General features: G+C 35.2%; 2 protein-coding genes and 3 non-coding genes across 7 annotated transcripts; all 5 read right to left on the bottom strand.

Annotated features, from left to right (window-relative positions):
- Nucleotides 1–5,705: 5,705 nt before the first annotated feature.
- LOC110797020 (uncharacterized) lies at nt 5,706–12,796 on the bottom strand. Of its 3 annotated transcripts, XM_056830182.1 has the most exons (13): nt 12,084–12,796; nt 11,574–11,709; nt 10,695–10,834; nt 10,389–10,590; nt 10,030–10,268; nt 9,653–9,764; nt 9,335–9,479; nt 9,102–9,244; nt 8,817–8,986; nt 8,296–8,598; nt 8,129–8,184; nt 7,427–7,638; nt 5,706–7,330 (listed from the first exon to the last, which is right to left on the bottom strand). In XM_056830182.1, the coding sequence occupies exons 1-13, from the start codon at nt 12,300–12,302 to the stop codon at nt 6,159–6,161; spliced, it is 3,249 nt and encodes a 1,082-aa protein (XP_056686160.1). In that variant the 5' UTR covers nt 12,303–12,796; the 3' UTR covers nt 5,706–6,158. The 3 variants fall into 3 exon arrangements, with proteins under 3 accessions (XP_056686160.1, XP_056686161.1, XP_056686162.1); XM_056830183.1 differs by lacking the exons at nt 11,574–11,709; nt 12,084–12,796 and having other exon boundaries at nt 10,691–10,831; XM_056830184.1 differs by lacking the exons at nt 11,574–11,709; nt 12,084–12,796 and having other exon boundaries at nt 10,687–10,827.
- Nucleotides 5,709–5,905, bottom strand: LOC130462173 (U2 spliceosomal RNA). The gene has a single exon (XR_008922308.1). It is a non-coding gene; the product is annotated as a U2 spliceosomal RNA (small nuclear RNA).
- Nucleotides 12,797–15,345: 2,549 nt separating the features above from the next.
- Nucleotides 15,346–17,863, bottom strand: LOC110779656 (uncharacterized). The gene is made up of 2 exons (XM_021984141.2): nt 17,497–17,863; nt 15,346–16,271 (listed from the first exon to the last, which is right to left on the bottom strand). Exons 1-2 carry the CDS (start codon nt 17,822–17,824, stop codon nt 15,553–15,555), a joined length of 1,047 nt encoding a protein of 348 aa, XP_021839833.1. The 5' UTR covers nt 17,825–17,863; the 3' UTR covers nt 15,346–15,552.
- A 679-nt stretch (nt 17,864–18,542) lies between these two features.
- LOC130462265 (U4 spliceosomal RNA) lies at nt 18,543–18,697 on the bottom strand. The gene has a single exon (XR_008922363.1). It is a non-coding gene; the product is annotated as a U4 spliceosomal RNA (small nuclear RNA).
- Nucleotides 18,698–19,475: 778 nt separating this feature from the next.
- On the bottom strand, nt 19,476–19,593 carry LOC130462276 (U5 spliceosomal RNA). The gene has a single exon (XR_008922374.1). It is a non-coding gene; the product is annotated as a U5 spliceosomal RNA (small nuclear RNA).
- Between the last annotated feature and the right edge of the window lie 874 nt (nt 19,594–20,467).

Below are 20,467 nucleotides of genomic sequence, written 5' to 3'. Positions count from 1 at the left end.
GTTTATTTTGTACCCATATGTTGAAGTTTTCATTTTCGGCCCATTTTCTTTTTTCGAGAACTAACCTAACTCGTCTTTTCGGATGGATGATAGTTTATAAAAAAATCATTATCAAAGTTAATCTTATAACACATGGAGAGCTATTGGGAGACTATGGTCTTATTTTATTGTTTTATTTCTTTAGATAAGTTAGGACATAGTCTTGAGATAAGACTATCTTAATTTTTGTATACTTATCCTTATTAAAAAAAATAATAATAAAAATAAATTGGGAGACTTCGGTCATAATGAGTTATTTACTAGTTATCCATTAAATACGCTGGTCGGTTTGCATCCCAATTCCCAAAAGCCGTTGTGAAAAGAGATTGACTCGAAATTAGGAAGACTCTTCTCCGTATCGGCATATCGGTAATAATTTTAAAATTGTGCAAATATGTTTTCGGAAAATTGATCATAAATGACCTTTTATTGTATTAATTTTTTGGTGAGAAAATATATTTTTTTTCAAAAAGTTACAACAAAGAAACCATAAATAAAATGCAAACAAGGACCCGTAGTCCCTTACTCCCTTAGGAGGAAACTCGGGTTTGACTCTGATCCAAAACTCGCGTAGTCGCGTAGATATTGTTGTTCCACTATACCGGATTGACCTATCTCTCGAATACCAAAATCTATTGTTTTGGACATTAAAAAACAAAAATAAAAAATCTAATTTATTTTTGAATTAAAAAATTTGAGTGCTACGTAGATAAATAATTAGGTGCCACATGGATATTTTAATTAATTAATAATATGTATAACTCCATCCAAAATTAAATACTTTAATAATTAAAAAATAAATCTAAAGTAAAATTCAATCCAAAATCAAACGGTAATCTAAAATCAAACACTAATCCAATATTAGGGCGCCACATAGGAAATCTAATGATTAAGGTCACTTGAAAATAAGAATTTTAATTTATTTTTGAATTAAAAATTCCGAGTGTCACATCGATAAATAATTAGGTGCCATGTAGAAATTTTAATTAATTAATTAATTAATAATATATACAACTCCATCCAAAATCAAATACTCTAATAATTAAAAAATAAATCTAAAATAAAATTCAATCCAAAATCAAACACTAATATAAAATAAATTTTATCCACTTACACTAATCTAAATTAGAGCGCCACGTAGAAAATATAATGGTTTCAGCCAATGAAAAATAAGATTTCTAAATTATTTTTGAATTAAAAAGTCGAGTGGCACGTAAATAAATAATTAGGTGATATGTAAATATTCTAATTAAATAATTACTTATATATACAACTCCATCCAAAATCAAACACTCTAATAATTACAAAATAAATCTACAATAAAATTAAATTAAAATCAACACTAATCTACTCTAATATACTTCCTCCGTTCTGGAAATATCGCACCATTTGTTTTTTACACTATTCGCACTACGATTTTGGCCATTTTTTGTGATTTGCACATAATAAATTTTCATTCATGTGGGGTCATGTTAGATTCGTATCGATATATATTTTCTAAATATATTTTTTTATAATTTTTACTTAGACACGATTTGAGATATTAAGAGTCAAAGTAATGGTTATAATTAAATATTTTTTGGTAATATTTTAGTCAAATTGGTATGTTAATATGAAAAACATATTCACTCGATATGTTGGTCACATTATCATATTAAACATATATAATATGCATATGAGATGATTACATTTAAATGAGTATATTCAAAATATTATATTTTTGCAATAGTTTTGGGGATATTCAATTAAATATTTTGTAAAAAACTGTTTATAATCCGTGCGTGCACGAGATCTAATCTAATTTTGACTAATTAGCACTTCAAGGATTCAGGATTATTCTAGAAAGTCATTGGAGCATCATCCAAGAATGAACCTCCAAAAGCCTTCCACATCCCATAATAGTAGATTTTCCCCTACACAACCATGCTTCTCCATACTCAACTCTACAGAGAAGGTTGTGCCCAGATTTTCCCCTTATGTTGCCGCTATGCCACAAAGTCTTTGACACATTGCCGCTATTAACACCCGTGGGGAACTAGAAATGTGGATATTGCTTGGTACGTCGATAGGTTAAGATGTGTAGCACCGAAAATCCTTTACAAAATGCTCAATTTGAATTTATACGGTTCTTAAACTACTTACAGCAAAAAAAATATAAATATCTCCAATTCTATTCACATAAAATATATATCGCACTCTATCCGTTTCTTACAAGTAGTCATTCCACACACGCGATTTAGACCCTGTTTAGTTCACCTTATTTCAGGACCTTATTACTTATTTCAGGTTTAATCATATCAGATCAAATTAGATCATATTAGATTAAAAAAAAATTAAGTTTGATCAGATCAGATCAGAAAAATAAATTCAGATCGGATGAGATCAGATTAGATAAGATGATTATTATTATTTCATTTTATTTATTATTGGTATATATTTATATCATTGTTATTATTACTATTATTTTATTACTATATTTTCTTTAATAAAAAAATGTTATTGTCTAGATCTGAACCGATATGTCCTCATCATAACCGATATGATCAGATTATGTCCAGATCATAGCTGATATGTACATATCATGTTCAAATCAGAATCGATATGTACATATCATGTCTAAATCAGAACTGATTTGTACAGATCATGTCCAGATCAGAACTGATCTGTATAGGCCATGAACCATGGGAACCTAAGCCTTTTTCTGTTGTTGTGGTTGTGCAGGCCTTCTCCTCTCCTGCATGTGCAGATCAAAATCGATATGTCCAGATCAGAATCGATATGTTCAGATCATGTCCAGATCAGGTCATATCAGATCAGATCAGAAAAAAAATAAGTTTAGATCAAATCATATCAGATTAGATAAGTTCAGATCAGATAAGACCAGATAAAGAGAAATAAGGTTAACTAAACGGGGCGTTAATGAGGTTACGCGTTACTCATTAAACCTTTTTTAATTAATTAAAACAACAGGAGAAGTATAGATTATAGAAAATCACACTTCCTCCATTTCATAATACATTATGTTGATTTTCTACATTATCTAGACAATGAATGTTTTTAATTACATATTTTTAAAAAATAGCCCATTGGAAATACATGTTGAGATTAACCAATAAAAAATTATGTTTACTCAAAATTGATAAAGAATAGTGACAACATTATACACGTATACATAATTACAACATTAACATGATCTAGACTCTTGGTAAAAAAATTCTAGACTCTTTAGGATGCGCCAGGTGAAGAAAAACTCTTAGTATTTTAATAGTGTAATGCATGGGTGACACTCGAAGACCCTAGTAGAATTGGGACTTCTCCTAATATCATTGTGGGTCATTGGCCCACGTTCCGATATTAAACTGATAAGACCAGATACTACACTTAATCTTATACCAACTTTCTGCTTCATTCGTTCCATCTTTTTTATGGGACATAAAAACACATTTTTCTCTATAAGTGAGCCTACTGATATATCTTTAATACAGCAAAATAGAGTCTGTACGAAGTAATACGTTTTAGCTCTTCGAAAGGCGGAGACTCTCAGAAGGCAAATCAGTTTCATTACATAGTCCATAATAATCACCGGTAAAATGGATACAACTATCATATTTTTGTCATTAATGATGTGGATACACATTCATAAACATCAATTGACGGATAACAATCCCATTATATATTTAAAATAAGAAAAATCATACATTTCTCAAATCTTAGCAAAAATGGCTTTCCAAATATGTGTACAAACCCGCATAAAAAGAGGGAAAGTCGTAGGAGATGGCACCTGCCACATACCCAATGATCATTGTTTCTATGTTACAATCTTCTCTTGCTTGAAGAATTTACTATATGCTTTCCGCAATGTGTCATACGCACGATAATTGGTCGCAGCATATGTAACCACTCCAATAATCTTCACAAAAGCATCGACACAACTGTATGGTTAATCGGGTCTTCACCAACTCACGGGTATGTCAAAATGGTCTCTTGCTTGAAGAATTTACTATATGCTTTCCGCAATGTGTCATACGTGCGATAATTGGTCGCAGCATATGTAACCACTCCAATAATCTTCACAAAATCATCGACACAACTGTATGGTTAATCGGGTCTTCACCAACTCACGGGTATGTCAAAATGGTAGAGGAGACCCCAACACAGACTCCGACAATAAATGAAGTGGAGAGGGACTTTAGGTTGTTCTCCTTGCTTCGTTGACAACAACTTATTGACTGTGTCATGTATGGAGCTATAAAAAAAATAGAGAACTATGAATAATATATTTATGGATTATGTTTTGATTGGTTTTGCAAAGAATAGAACATCCAAGTAGTATTATACACGGTCTTTTAGATTTGATTTACAAAAATAAGATATTATTCATCCATACCGGAAAGCTTCCTCTCAGTGTTTTTTCTCCAAACTTGTATAATTGTTGTAGCTCTGCAATTTAAAAAGTTTATTTTCCCATTTTTCGTAATTTGGATAAGAATTTCAAAATTTCTGTACGACGTACTTTCTCCCCATAAATATAATATTTTGTTTTGTACCCATGTCAATGATGAGTACTTAATTTGATAATTAACTAATAGATACAAACTTCTATAAATAAAATTCAACAACATAATTTGTATAGAGTTTTTTTTTACATCATTCTCCATCCCATTGTAACTGATATCTTAATTTGATAATTAACTAATAGATACAGTACAAACTTCTATAAATAAAATTCAACAACATAATTTGTATAATTTTTTTTTTTTTACATCATTCTCCATCCCATTGCAACTGGTATATTCTTGATGCCTTTAGTTTATTACAAGAGGAGTGGTACCTATTTATAGGAAGCCCCAAGTTTATGCCTAGTATACTCTACCTCTATAGTCTATACTCTTCAGTGGGATCCTTCTAGTTTCCTTTACATTATCTTAGGTCTCTAAAATATTCTACACAATATTTTGGCTAGGTAGCACTTCAAGAATTCGGGGTCGTTCGAGGAGTCATGGGAGCATCATGAAAAGGTTGGTTGAATATAATCAAATACGGATAAAGTGGAAATGTGTAAAAAAATATGGGTGGTGTAAGAAAAAAATGAATGAAGTCAGAGGAAGTGATTGAAAAAATGTAAATATTGTGGGATAATAAGGGTAAATTAGTAATTTGCATGTCAAAAACATATTAAAACGAAGTGTAAGAACATTATGAAACCAACTAAAATGAAAAGTGTAAAGATCATTTTGAAACGCATGTAGTAACGAACCTCCAAAAGCCTTCCAAATCACATAATATTATAATTTTTTTTCTACAAGTTGTCATGACAACCATGCTTCTTGCTCAACTCTACCGGAGTACACCCGTGGGGAACTAGGAATGTGGATATTGTTTGGTGCGTTTATAGGTTGAGATATGTAGCACTTAAACTCCTATACAAAATGCTTAATTTGACTTTTTAAGGTTCCTAAAATACTTAAAAACAAAAAATATAAGTATCTCCAATTCTATTCATGTAAAAATTATACAAGAATAACATATTAACCAAAAATTATTTTTAAAATACATGCTTAGATTAACCATAAAATAAATACAAATAATATTTAATCAGAGTGAAGGTAATTAAATTTTACATAAATCGTAAAAAATGGCAAATTAAAAAAACAATTGGTATAGAATTGGTGGGATGCGCCAGGCCCGTGCAGTAGTGCAACGCATGAGCGACGCTTGAAGACCCCAGCAGCAAGCTACTGTGATGGGCCTTCTCCCTTAAAAAATAAATTTAATATCGTTGTAGGCCATTGGCCCACGTATCAGATATTAAACTGATAAGAACAGATACTACACTTGATCTTAGCCAAAAGGCCGAGAAAGGTATGACTTGTTCAAGGCACGCACCTCTCTATTTATGCCAACATGCTGCTTCATCCTCTTCTGTCTTCTCAATGTGGGACAGAAAAACCCCTTATTCTCTAGAGCAGCCAACTGATATCTTTTATATAACCAAGTAAAAACAGACATAACTATCAGACTTTTTTTTATTAACTATGTGTCTTAACATTTATAAACATCCAGTGATGGAGTTTCACATTACATATTTGGGGAAGTAATAAGTATACATTTCTCAGATCTTACTTGGATGCAAAAATGGCTTCCAAATCTTTATACAAACTCTTTGGCCTGGACTTAAAATCAGACGAAGGAGTCTTAGTTGACGATGAACTTCCACTCTTCCCACGCCAAAACTCGCTCCATTTTGAAGTACTACTTGAAGGATCATTTGCAGCATTCCAACTTCCTTCTTTAAAGCTAGCCTTAGCCATTTCCCTCAGTTGTTTCAACCATGGCTTATCAGTCGTGCTTGAGCTCCTACTACTTCTTTCATTACCTGTTGAATTCAGTCTACCAATTTCTCTGTTATCTCGCTCTACTATATCCTCTGGCATCCATTTGTCGACATTTTTTACAGGAACAAAGAGTAGGAAGAACCCTACAAAAGCAGTTCTTAACCCCACCAAAAACGATTTCTTCAAAGTGTCAAGCTTTCGTATTTGCTTAAACAAAGCATACCACTCATTGATCATCAAAGAAACAAACCCGAATAAAAACAGAGAAAGCATGAATATCCCAATTCCCCTCTCAGCTTCAGTAGAGAATTCTCTGTCTAATAAAGCCAAACAAGCCCCAAACATGCCCATTTCACAAGCAATTGATATGATCTCAACTAGTTGCACCTTTTTCTTGATGTATGGCTTCTTAAGTACTAGGAAGAAAAGCTGGAATGAAGTAATGCATAGCAATATTGTAGCAGGAGACTTAGAGAACGGTTTCTCAAAGTATAAACCGGCTAAAATTCCTAGTAAGAACCGTTTTATGGATTCGAGGAAGGTGTAGTAAATTCTCAGAATACCGAACAATTTCTGAATAAAAGGTGCTTCGGCATCTTCAGTTTCGTCTTCAGAGGCAATGATTGTGCCCACCGGCATGTGATTCGTGCCTGTGATCATTGAGAGCATGTACTTTGGTGGGCCCCGAAGATCTTCGAATAAAGGGCCAAACTTGGTTAAGTATATGGAATTTGCTGGGTTTTTCCATGTCCATTGACCCCTTTTACCTGGACCTAGGGTAACTCGGATTAGTTCTTGATACCAATGGAATTTTCTTCCTACTTGATGAACTTCCTTGTATTGAAGTAACCATCCTAATGTGATCCCATAAGAGAGGAACACAAATAAGGCTAGTTGAAAAGAGGATGTGAAAATCAGTAGTAGAACACCAATTATTGTTCCTGCAGTTGTTTTCCCTGTAATCATGAAAGTAAAAATAAATAGAGTTAAAATTAAAATGAGAACATTAATTCAAGTTCAAGAAACACAAAGAAAGTAAGTAAATGACAGACCTTTGATTATGACTGCTGAAGCGAAACAGATGCAAGGTACAGCTAGAATTATAAGGAATATCTCAAATCGCGGTAATACAAGAGCACCATAAGTCTTTACTCTTGAGGAATTCCTTCTGAGCTTTAGTACTAAGAGAAGGAAAATATGGAGTATGATCAAACTGCCACCGATTATAGCCAACCAGAACATGCTCCTCTCAAAATCCTTCCATCTAAGTTATAAACATCAGAAAACAAAAGTTATAAGTACGGTTCAAGGCCTTGTTTTGGTAAAAAGAGGTTTAGGGGTTTTAAGAGCTTTGGACCACTTATTGAAGATGATTGAGCTCAAACCTCTCATTTTTCAAAAGAGAATTGAGCTAAACCTCTCATTTTGCTTAGAGGATTGTTAATGTAACATTGTAAAAGACATTTTTGTCTTGAATTACTATTCTTACCTAATAAAATCAAACACAAATGCTATAAAAGACAAATGTCCATAAATGTGATTTTACTTAGTAAAATAGTTAACAAGTTTTAGCAAACCTCTATGTGTTACCAAACACATTTATACAAACAACTAGTCAAATCTGTTAAACAAAAAGATAATCAGCTAACTGTTAATGCGAACGCTAATTAGATCCATTGCCAAATAGGGCAAAAACAAATCTGCTTATTTCAAGATTTGTGATTGCTGATAATCCTTAAAACATAGAGGATTACCTGGATGAACTATCAGATCCTGTTATGTATTCAGCTTCTGGGATAATATTTTGGCTCTGAAAGCATACAAAACTGTGTTAAGGAAAAAAGGGGGAATAAAGTGGGAAGAACCAACTTATTAGAGATCATACTGTAATTTTAGAGATCATACTGTAATTATTACTGACCTCAAAGAAAGATCTATACTCCATTGCAGTGAGTGGAGCACCATAAACAACTCCAGCTTTATTCAAGTTGCCTTTGACATATTGTACTGTTTGTGCAATGCTATTAAGTTCATTCCTAAAGAAATGTGAACTTATGGAGGTGTTGGGACTGAAACCCATGGGTTGAGAATGGTCGCTATCCCATGGAAGACATAAGTAGGGAACACTCCATTGTATGCCTCGAGTAAATTCATAATACTCAACAGGAAGAGTGACGGCTAGCCACCTTGAGAATGCAAATACTTGAATGTAGCACGCAATTCTCTGCATCACGGGAAAGAAGTGTGATTTTTAGTGTAAGAAGGGATAGCAAAGTGAGCCCTTGTTCTTTTGAACTGAACTGAACTGAACTGAACTGAACTGAACTGAAAAGTAAGTACTGGAACTGAAATTAAGCCAAAAAGAACAAGGCCTAATTCAAGTTGTAAAATATGATATCAGGGAAGCATAAAAACTTTAAAAGGTCAGTTTTTTTTTCGTACAAAGAGATTCTTTGTAGGGTCAGAAGTGAGTGAGGATGATGATCTTGGAAATGCTCCAGCAGACTGTAGGCTTGCTGTGGATATAGTGAGAAGACCAGCTACCAAACATGTTGCCACGAACAATGCTGTAACAATGATGCAAAAGATGGTAGATATCATAGGCAAAGAATCTGCAAAAAAAAATGTTTCAAATAATCATCAGAATCTTTATATTAAAATTTAATAGAGAAGGAAAAAAAAGGCCAGAATATTATGATATTAGAAGGTTTAATTAAATATCCTTACAGTGCCTCACTTGTAAGACATTAGAAGCCAAATTTGGATTCCCTGCAACATCTGCAGTCATATTTTCAGCAACGCTGACAGACAGTATACCCTCGAAGGCTTGTATTATTGCAACGTATAAACTCTTAGTCATTTCTTCGAAGCTGTGAATTAGAAATGATAAAAAAAAATGAAGTTGCTGGAAATGGAAGATACATTGATTATTTTAAGAGCAGTTGATATACAGTACTTGCCTCTCTACGTGACCTCCAGAAACAGAAACGTGGCTAGAATTGAAACCGAAAACTGGTTTCAGAAACTTAATTGAGACTGTAATACTACTATCTTTTGTTTTCATTTTAGAGGTTGTGCTCAACCTCACTGCTGGCCTCTTTGAATCTGGAAAAACAATACGCAGTTTTCTTTCAGAAAAAATGACAGATGTGAGAAAGAAAACTTCCATTTTCTCTTACTTTCTGTTCCACTTTGAAGTGAGAAGTTAAATTATGTGACAGATTGAGTAATATGAAGAATAGAGGATATCAATTTTCACGAAAAACTTTTAAGTTTACCATAAAGAAATATAGCAGGAGCAACTGGAGAAACAGGAGAACCCTGTCTACTGATGACACCACTTGAATTAAGGCTCACTGTAATAATGGTAACATCTGGTATATTTTCAATCTGCAGATAGAAATGAAGGTATAATACAAGTAAGTAGCAAGAAAAGAGAGCCTCGAATAAAAATGTAAGCTATGTTACTTCATTTCAGTTTAAGAATCGGTATCAAATCCTTAGCACTCCAACTTTAACCAAAAAAGGAACTTTCTTTCAAAAGTGGAGTCTGACTTTTGAACAGATATCCGAGTCTGAGTAACATCAAATGCAAGAAACTATGAAAAAAAATATATATATATATATATATTACTGAATTCTAATCCCGACTAACCATATATCCAAATCTTCTATTGGCAAGGCTACTTCCGTTAATAGGGCGAAGCATTCCCTGTGTTGTATTGATAGCACTCAAAATTTCTGTTGATGTATTTGACACAGGCTCTGTGAAGTAAAGATAGACTTTGAGATTCTTGAAACTGTTAGTTGCCTGCACAGTTCTAGTGTCACCACCTAGCTGAAGCAGCTTTTCAGGCACATGGGTTCTTAGACTAGCAGAAACCCTTCTTCTATCTGCATTAAACAATCAAACATACACATCAAACAACAGGAAATTCATGAATTTCTGGAACTACATCGGAAATTTCAGAAGAAGAAAAGCTGGAAAACAGAACTTTTGATCCATATACTCACCAAAATGTACAACGAAAGTAGAATTTATTGGTCTGATAAAACGATTTCCAGCATTATCGGTACAGAAACCTCTATCCATAACAAGTACCGCCCTTCCATATTGAATATCAGGAGATAAACTGATAACTATTGAGTATTTGAGGTTTGGTTGGATAATTTGAAGTGTATTTGGTATAACTTGACCAGAACCATACACAAGAAGCTGTTACAGAAGATTATCATATCAGTGAAATGGTTTATAAAAATATAAAGGCATCACCGACAAGTTGTGATACTCAGTAGTATATAAGCTGAGCACCTACTCACGTTGCAGGCATTGACAGATAAGCACCTGAAGCCACCACCTCCACCATTACAAGGTTCGCTGAAGGAAATATACGCAGTAACATTGAGAGAGCTCGCGAAAGATGTGGAAGCTGAAATGTATGCTGTAGGGTGAACTGTATCTGCAATTGCAAACATCGAAAATGACAAAGACAAGAAAATTAGATATGCAAATTTAGTTTGGAGCTGTAATACTTTTGAATCTTTGATCATCGGCATCATCCTAGATAAACCCCTTTTTCAATCATACAAGCACAAGCATTATCATATGAACGTACAAAAGAACATGTCGAAAGAAACTTTTAAAAGCTTCTCATTTGCACAGACTAATGAACATGCCTTCCCAATAGACAAGCTTATTTTCTACTTATCATAATCTTTTGGTAAAATGTTACTGTGGAGTGTGGATCAACATAATAGCAAGGATAGATAGACAGCACTTTCTGTGAAACTAAAATTACGGCTCCGTTTGTTTTGATTGAAAACACTTTCCCCGAAAATGATTTTCCCATTTTCCTTTGTTTATTTTATTAAGGGTGGGAAACAAGTTTTCCAAAGCTAGGGGAAAGTTTTCCAAAGCTAGGGGAAAACCAGTTTTCCTTTGAAAAGAAGGAATGCCGCATTTTCCACTCTAATCCCTTAGATTTCCTTTTCTCTCCTCTCACTCCAACTTCTATGTTCTTTTTCTTTATAATTTTTCTTGTAGGAAACAAACAAAGGAAAACTATTCTCCTTTAATGTTTTCCCTTGAAAATCGTTTTCTATGGAAAATCATTTTCTTTTAAAAATGTTTTTCGTTGAAACAAACGGAGCCTACATGTTAATCCAACCAAAGGAAGAATAAGAGAGTTTTTTCTTTACCTATAGTCCAGTTATAGCTAGCACAACGAACTCCTTGAGATGCATTGGCGCAGACCTGCAAGCTATGATACCCATCCTGCAACCCCACGAAAGAAACATTCTTTCCCCCACAATCTGAGGCAATAGCATCATCTAACTGCAGAAGTTAACCAAGAAAAGCAACTTAATTAGCACTTTTATCTTTCTAATTAAACTGATTTCACAATAAATGCACAACTATTTGTGCTATCAAACAGAGAATATCAAGAAGAAAAATTGCATGGCCTCATTTATTCATGGTAACAGAACATACATAATTACATAAATAGGTGTTTTAAAAGTTCAGTAATCCAAAAACTCCAGTTTTGTGCATGCAACATACTAGGATCAGAGTCAATAGGGGTCCAATGTTACTAGCTCATAATATGTATAGTAAGTTAACTGCACAGAACTAAAATAAACTATCATAACAGCAAACAGTTCAAATTCAGAAAGTAGACAACCATATTGTACCACACAATTTAATCAGACCTTGCAATTGAAGCTACAGTCAGAGCAAGATTGAGTTGTGGTTGCTAGTGAAGCTTCAAAAGAAAATGAAGCTGAGTTGAGAGGTGAGAACTGAGGTGGACCCTGCAAGAACTTCAGAGAGAATTCTGGTACATCACAAACAGCTTTAAAGCACAGAATGCAGAAGAACACCCAACGACTCAGTAAAAGACCTCCCCATGGAATCTTCCTCAAACCCATTTCCAATTATCAAAATTTATGCTCAAAATTCAAAAAAGCTAAATCTAAGTATTAATTTGTATGATTAATTAAGACATAAAAAGCATCAAAATGAAGTTAGGAAGTAGCAACTGTGTGAAAATTTGTGGACAGTTTATGTTAGGCTTTTGCATGGAGTTGATTAAGTGGGTATATTTTGGGTTTGATGATTGGTGTGATAAAAGAGGGAAAAAGAACATGTGGCAGATAGTGTAAGATAGAGGTATAAAATGACAGAGAATTGATAATTGAGATGAAAGAAAATCCAAAAAATAAAATAAAATAAGGAAACAAATTTTAGAAAGTGAGTGAAAAGTTTTTTGTTTCTGATAGAATGCACATCACAGTGGTAGTTATCAAGCCCAGTGGCAATTCTGAAGCCCAGTATTTGGTTTGAAGATAAGAAAAAAATGGCAGTGAGAAACCAATTGAAAAGAAGTAGACAGAAAGGGAGCAATCACTGTGAGTCACAGCTTTTGAACACTGAAAATGAAGTTTGTTTGTATTTGCATTTTGATTGCTCTCTCTTATAATTGAACAAAGTTTCTTTTTTAAGGAATCTTAATTTTGCTACTATACACTAATGGCATTTAATATCCGACTGTCCAATATCAAGAATTCAAGACACATGAACAGGAAAACCCCTATACTAAATTCAGTAAATTGTTATCAAGTTGTTTGAAAAATTAACAGTGCCCTTCATAAGAGGTTTAAATCCCTCACCTGCCTTTTATTTCATTTATTAAAATGTCATCATTGAATTGTTTTACTCAGGGAGTCACAAGATCAACTAGCCTTTATGTTAAAAGTGAAAAGGGGGGAATTAAAACAGAAAGTGATGTTGACTCAATGATTTTCAAATTTATGTACAATTGTTGGGTAAAGGCGTTTCCAAGTCTCATAATCTCCTGTTACTCCCTCCGTCCCTTAATACTCGCACCGGTTTGACCGGTGCGGAGTTTAAGACATTTAAATTGATTTATTAATTTAATGGGTGTTAGTTGATAGTTGGGTATTTTTTAATATAGTTAGTGGGAAATTGGTAAGAGTGGTGAGTGGAGGTGTGAATTTTTAAATGATTTTTGTAGGGAATAGGGGTGTAGGTGGGGTTAGTAAGTAAGTGTAAGAAATAATATAATATTGGTATAAATTTCCATTTATAGAAGCGGTGCAAGTATTAAGGGACGGCCCGAAAAGGAAAGCGGTGCGAGTATTAAGGGACGGAGGGAGTATAAAATTGCATACTGGTATTGTGAGTTTGTGACTGCAGCAACAATGTTTTTACCATGCCCCTTGACCCTTAAAGGCATTCCCAGATGAGTAGTGACGGGTACAGATGGCACTGGGCTGGGCCAGGCCAACACCAACAAAGCACGGCCCAGAAGGAGCACGAAGTCGTGGACGGGTCTAAGTAGCATTTTTATTTTTTTGGAAAGCACGACAAGGCACGGCATGGAACAACAAAACACGTTAAATAGAGTAAAATTAGACTTAGGCCCGAAAACCCGGCCTGACACGAGGCTACGTTTGTCTGGGTCATGCTGGTGCTGTATATTATGAATTTTCGGCCCAACCCAAGTGTGCTTAACATGGGTCAGGCCCGCCCAACCCACAACCATCTTTACCTGACGGGTAGTCGGGTATGATGTTTATAACATCGATGCCAAGTCCATTTAATCTGTAGTAACTAGCCAACTAGGTAGGCCAACATATTTCTCCAGCTGACTCTAATTGCAAAGTGCCGTTGCTTGAAAGCCACTGTCTGGAAGAAGGTGTACGGTGAGTAAGAGTTTATTTCCAAAGAACTTTCAGTTAAAAGATTATGGTAAGTCCTTGGTCCTAGTACAGTAAAAAAAAAAAAAAATGGGACCACTGCATTGTCCTTGGTCCAATTTACTTAACTATTTCATCTATATTGGCAGAATCCCCAGTTATATAGATTTTGACCATAATCAGGAAAAAAAAAAGAACCATCATTGCACTGTTTGTGAATCAGATAACTCAGATTCTTACTAAAATGATAAATTATTCCATTTTGTCGTTTCTCCAAAAGTATTTTAGTAAGGCGAATATTTTGTCTGCGTTCTTTTCACCTGAACTTCTCTTGTAAAATGAACTTGATAGTCCTTGTAAAAACTCAGAACTTATCGCCCATAATTTGAGCTTATCTGAACTTATATTTCTAATTTCTGTATGTGAAAAGAACAAAGCAATACAGAACTGCACGCAAACAAACGAACAGGTTTACTAATGCGAGTGAGCTGAAGAGGACGACCAGTCTAGCTAAAAAAGACAGAGATGATTAAATGCAACTGCAATTTTCGGAAGGAGCTTTGTTTTGGCTAGAGCAAGAAGGGGGTATCAGATGTGAATATGTATTGTAAGAGCTTAATCCAAGAAGTTTCGTCTGAATTCTTTTTGTTTCGGATCTAATTTTGTAAGTGTTCGAGTGTTATATCTAGGAGTGGCATGAAAATTCCAAAATGAATAGTCTAACACCAGAAAAATACAACTACTATGAGCAAAGACAAACTACCTACAGAGCATTGATAGTGCTATCACCCCACCCATTATTGTCTTGAGCACAAAAAAGTGGGACTCTCAAAAACTGACCTGATCCGACCGACATCCGATAAAAAAAAGAAAAATCTCACATTCAAATCCGCATGAGCACAATGATCCCAGCACAAAACATTATCCGATTGTATCCGAACTGATTATACCCGGCACATAACCGACTAATGACCCAATTTGACAACTCTAAAAAAAGTAGTGTATATTGTTGAAATATGGACTAACCTTTAGTTCTAGCCTCAAAAACATTATCTTTCCCCTTCAAAAAGTCTGATGTTGCTCAAATTGTCTGCTTCTGAAGATTGTGTAAAAATTTCAACCCCTCCTACATCAAATTTTGAGCATTACAATCTTCATATTCAATTTGAGCAACTTTACATTGCAATCAATCAGATGCAATTTTCTTTAGTTCTCTTGGCAATATGCAAAGAAAAAAAAAAGTAAGCTTCAATTTGGAATCCAATTAACACTAAATTTCAATAATATGTCCCACCCACTTGTAATTTTGAGGGTGAATGACAGATAAAGAGAGACTTTTTTCCGAGAATGTAAATTCAAGAAAAACAATCAAAAGAGTTAGTTCCAACAACCATACCTAATCTAAGATGACTTGAAAAACTTAATATTTTCGAGTTTTGATACAATTAGAACCATAGCATCAAGCCAGAATATCCCCCTCAGGGATCCAAACTCGGAGCATCTTGTCATAAAACGAGCAAGTAGCCACCACATTATCTTCTCTCCTCCCTTCCTGATCTGATCTGCATTTCTGCCAATCAGCTCCATAAGCAAGCGAGTCATGCTTGTTATATGTCTCGATCACCTCGGGATTCTCATTGTTTAGTTTGACAATGGAGAATCCATTATGCATACAAGCTGCTAAAACAACGTCCTTAACAAAAGGATGATACTTAATCCTCCAAACTCCGCCTCCCAGACAAACTGAAGTTTCATTCACGGGCTTTGAGATTGATCTAACATCCCATACCCTCAAGTGTTCATCATAGCAACCAGTAAGTAGAGAATACGGATCATTAGGGTTCTTGACAATGCAACAAACGCCCATTGTATGAACCTTTGAATTCTGGAATGCTGGCATTGAAAGATCACCTCTTAGATCCCAACCAAGGAATTTACAGTCATCAGAACCAGTATATACAATATCTGGCTGGTGGGTGTCGAAGGAAGCTGCCCAAACCTCAAAGTCGTGAGCTTTCCATTGTCGATCTTCAATGAGTTGTGATTCTGTAAGAGATGCGACAGAGATAGAACCATCAGAAAGCCCAACAGCTAGTGATGTGGCTGAGGAATTCCAGTCCAAGCAAAGGCACATTGAAGAGCTGATCTGAATGCCACAGCTCTCTTTGAGTAAGGCCCCTGCATTAGCAAAAATGTGATCTTTAGAACCTTAATTATTATATATGACTAATATGAGTAACTCTACCTAAACAATAGTATCACAGTGTAAATTGCATCTCTTTTTTGAAGAATCTCAGTCACCAAACAATATCTGATCTGTGGATGAAACTGAGTTAAACTATAGGCCCATGTCTACGGTGAATCAAAACTTCAAACTTAAAAGTGCCTAGGAAACAGAGTTATTGGCAATTGACTTGCTGAAATATTTTGCACGAGGAAGATCATGGAGCGTTTTGCGTAAAGCCACAACAATATGTCCATTCAACATGATAAAGAAAATGCAACTATGCAAGAGATAGCAGGTCTGTTTATTATGTCATTGTTCCTAATTAGTTAATCCACAGCTCAAGCAAACTCATAAGCCGGCACAACAAATCACTGAGGTAATATTGTGTGGCGAAGAGCAGAAGCTCCAAGTACAACAAAGAACAAACAGGAATAAAATTTACTACCATCTAGCCATATGGCAGGAGCCCAATAAGCTCCTATAGATGTGAGATGCCTAAACAATAATATCACAGCGAATTTGCATGTCCTTTACAGAATCTCAGTCATTAAACGATATAACTGAGTTAAACTACATGCCCATAACTCGGAATCTTCAACCTTAAAATGCCTCAGAATCTTAAATAATACTTGAATATCGTTTTATTCTACACTTCTTAAATGCATGACTCCTTTGACACTCAACCCAGGGAGAAAAGACCAAATGGACAAGAGGGGGGGGGGGGGGGGGGGGGGGGGTCAGCCAACAATGTAAGGCATAATCTGCAGGAAAAAAAAAAGTTAGTGGAAAATGATAAAAGCTTTCTGATTGGAGTCTTGCTGAAATATTTTGCACGTGGAAAATCATGGAACGTTTTGTGTAAAGTAACAACAATATGTACATTTGACATGATAAGGCAAATACAAGAGATAGCAGGTCTGTTTATTATGTCATTTACAGCTCAAGCAAACACATAAATCAACACAAAAAATCACTGAGAAAATTGTGTGGAGAAGAGCAGAAGCTCCAAGAACAAGTAACTGGAATAAAATTTACTACCGTCTAGGATTATTACAAATTTATTCATATGACAACTACCCATAAGCTCCTAGAGATGTGAGAATTGAGATGCACCAAAGTTCAAACCTTCAAAGATCAACATTTAGTAAAACAGTAAGGTAAAAGAAAAGAGCAAACCTGTCAAACTTGGTCCGTCTGAAGAGCACTCGAGGCCATGAATCCTCAAGCACCCATCAGCATCAGCTTGAGCAAGCAAAGGACTCGCACTTGCACCAACCGGGTTCCATTTAATATCAAAAATACCAGCAGTCTCAACACTACTGATTCGATTAAGACTGCGGCTAATACCATTGACATCAAACAAAGTGATGCTCCCTGATCGACTTGGCTGATCACCCTCTTGTAAATTGTATGTACAAGCAGCTAGAATGTTCTGAAACCCCTCGTGAGAACAGAACTCCACAGCATCAGCATTCCCATCTAGACAACATTGCCCCAAATCCATGATAAATCTCCAAAGATTTGGACTTCTGAAACAATTCAATCAACTCAAACTCCTCTGTTAAACTTCACCTGGGCATTTCATCAAACATGTTACGTGCATTAAAAAAACGGCAACATAATTACACATGTATATAGAAGTTTAGCTGAACTTTCAACAAATTAACAGATATAAAGCTGAATCCAAATATGTTGCAATGCCCAATAAATTAAAGATTAAAAAACAATTCAGAAAAATCATGACCATCATAATACACAGGTTACCTTGTTGGGGACTGAGCACGACAAAAAAGCTAAAGAGAAAAACCAGCTAAGTGATACTTTTGACCAAATAATTTTCACCAATATAACTCACTTTCCAAATTGCATAATTCTTAATCTAAAACAATTGAAGACTAAATAATTTATTTGTCATGCACTGGTTAGTCATAAACTACATCGCCTATATGAGTACTGTTCAGTCCCACATCATAAGAAAACACTAAAAAGTTTCCAAACAACGAATTCATTAATTTACTCTTTTTTATTTTTTACGATGCAAGCTAGGAACGTTAAATTAAAAATTCAACAACATAATACAAAAAGGTGGAGGTTCATGGAGGTCTATCCTCCATCAGAACATCCGAAACAGATTCCGGAGCCTGCTCAATAATACATATAATCTTTTTTATTTTATTCAACTCCATTTACTAGATTGAAAAAAAATTGAACTTGACTTGTAGGGCTTTACCCTCTTGCGAGGGAGCCCTTCCAGAAATTCTCGACGGCCAAGGTCAAGCCCAGGCCGAAGAGGGGGTTTGGAAATAGTTTTCAACCAGCAATTGACGCGCCTCGGTTATTACCTCACTAGCTGCGTCATTGCCCCAAGCGCAAAGATACTTTCTGACATATTTCCGCTTCGTTTTTATATCACTTGTTCATTATAAGTCTTTATTATAAGGTCAATGTGGGAGAAATACTATGAGCTTTTCACACATAGTATCAACTTTCAAGTCCGCAACTTTGCTGCTCATCTACAGACAAAACATTGAGAATGGTTTATACAAGCTTGAGCTCTTCTTATTTATAGCATTAGCGTACTCAATTTTTGTCTCATCGTCGTTATCGATATTCAAGTGGCGCTTATTTGAAACGGTTATCTTTGTAGTTTGTTGTTTCACGTAAGATCAACCTAATGCAAGAACATGATACCAACTGGAAGAGAGCAAGTACTTTCTTTTTTTTAACTTCATTTTATCAGTCTAATGCGTACATTTGTCATTTCCGATAGGTGTTACAGAAGCTGTAATGAGGTCGAGGAGCTAGATCTTCTATTAATTTATACCAGCGCTCCAACGAAGAAGCAAGACAAGAACACAAACCATAATTCTTATACTTGAGTTACCACAACAGACATTCGGAGTATAGCTTATCACCAGTATCTTGTATACATGTTCATACAACAAACTCATTCCTACAGCCATCAATTAGACTTTCCAATAACGCCCAAGATGAGGCAAGTGTTTGAGTGATGTGTTGGGGGGAACAACGCCATCGAAATCTCGATTCCTTACTGATAATCTATATATTTATTCAGCTACATGTACTGGAACTCTAGAAGACAGAACAGTAGACGTATGGATTCAGTATCAGAAACGTTGATATTAGAAATGATGGGCCCCCAATACAGGGGACACCCTCAAAAAATAAACGTATGCCACTGAATGCAGCGAGCACACGGTATTCTTTAGTAAAAGGCGAAAGAATAGTTCGCTTTGTGCTCACTGCGTGGCTGTGTGAGAAATGAGTAGTGAATCAGTTTCGTTTTATACAAAACTAGGCTGGCCTCTTCTCTCATATAGCGATGTGGGACGGGTTGATTCATTCCATTAGATTTTTTTACGGATTTTTCATGAAATGCCCCTGAGGTTTGCGTTAATGCACCAAATACCCCTAATGTTTCCAGAATGCACCAAATACCCCTGAGGTTTAAAACAATAACACAAAATACCCTTAATGAGCATTTTCCGTCCATTCCGTTAAGTCTCCGTTATCGTGAATTTATTTTTTTGTCCTTACTCAACCATTATCTCTACTAATCCTAATATTAACCCTTAATTATATTATTTAAACCCAAAAAAATTAACTACAATTTTTTTAAAAAAAAACCCAATTCCCTTTTCCTCTTTTCTTTGGATCTTCAACGGCAGCAGCACCATGGCTGCCATTTTCTCTCCTCCTTTCCCTTGGCCTTCACTCTTAATTTCTCTCACATCCATGGAAGTTGTTCTTCATCTTCAAAATTCTAAAGCTTTTATAATCCTCTTCAGATTATTATTGATTGATGTTGTGATTTTGCCCCAATTCTTCTGAAATCAATTGAATTCAAATAATACCCAACTCTCCAAATCCCTCATAAACGATTTAATTGATATTACCCAATCACCAAAACCTGGTCTGTAGATTTGAAGGAGATGGTGGCTCTTGGGCGTTGGGGGTGGTGTCGATTCTTGGGTCACCGAATCCTTGGGGTGGTGTCGACTCTTGGGCAGCCGAACAAGAAGAAGGAGAGGACTTGAAAGTCACAGTTCTTCCCCAAATCACACCGGGAACAGAAATAGCAATGGAGGTGGAGATCGACGAGAAAGAGATCAAATCCGCCGGCGGA

This window comes from Spinacia oleracea, chromosome 5 (genome assembly GCF_020520425.1).
Source record: "Spinacia oleracea cultivar Varoflay chromosome 5, BTI_SOV_V1, whole genome shotgun sequence".
NCBI classification, from domain to species: Eukaryota; Viridiplantae; Streptophyta; class Magnoliopsida; order Caryophyllales; family Amaranthaceae; genus Spinacia; species Spinacia oleracea.
The sequence above is the reverse complement of the archived record's forward strand: the minus strand, read 5'-3'. Positions and strand labels throughout refer to the sequence as shown.

Coding starts and splice junctions, on each gene's coding strand:
- LOC110779656 (XM_021984141.2), bottom strand. CDS start 17,824: ATGGATTTGGGGCAATGTTGTCTAGATGGGAATGCTGATGCTGTGGAG. Junction 16,272..17,496: donor AGACGGACCAAGTTTGACAG/GTTTGCTCTTTT, acceptor TTGCTAATGCAG/GGGCCTTACTCAAAGAGAGC.
- LOC110797020 (XM_056830182.1), bottom strand. CDS start 12,302: ATGGGTTTGAGGAAGATTCCATGGGGAGGTCTTTTACTGAGTCGTTGG. Junction 10,591..10,694: donor TATCTGTCAATGCCTGCAAC/GTGAGTAGGTGC, acceptor CTTCTGTAACAG/CTTCTTGTGTATGGTTCTGG. Junction 8,185..8,295: donor AGTATAGATCTTTCTTTGAG/GTCAGTAATAAT, acceptor GTATGCTTTCAG/AGCCAAAATATTATCCCAGA.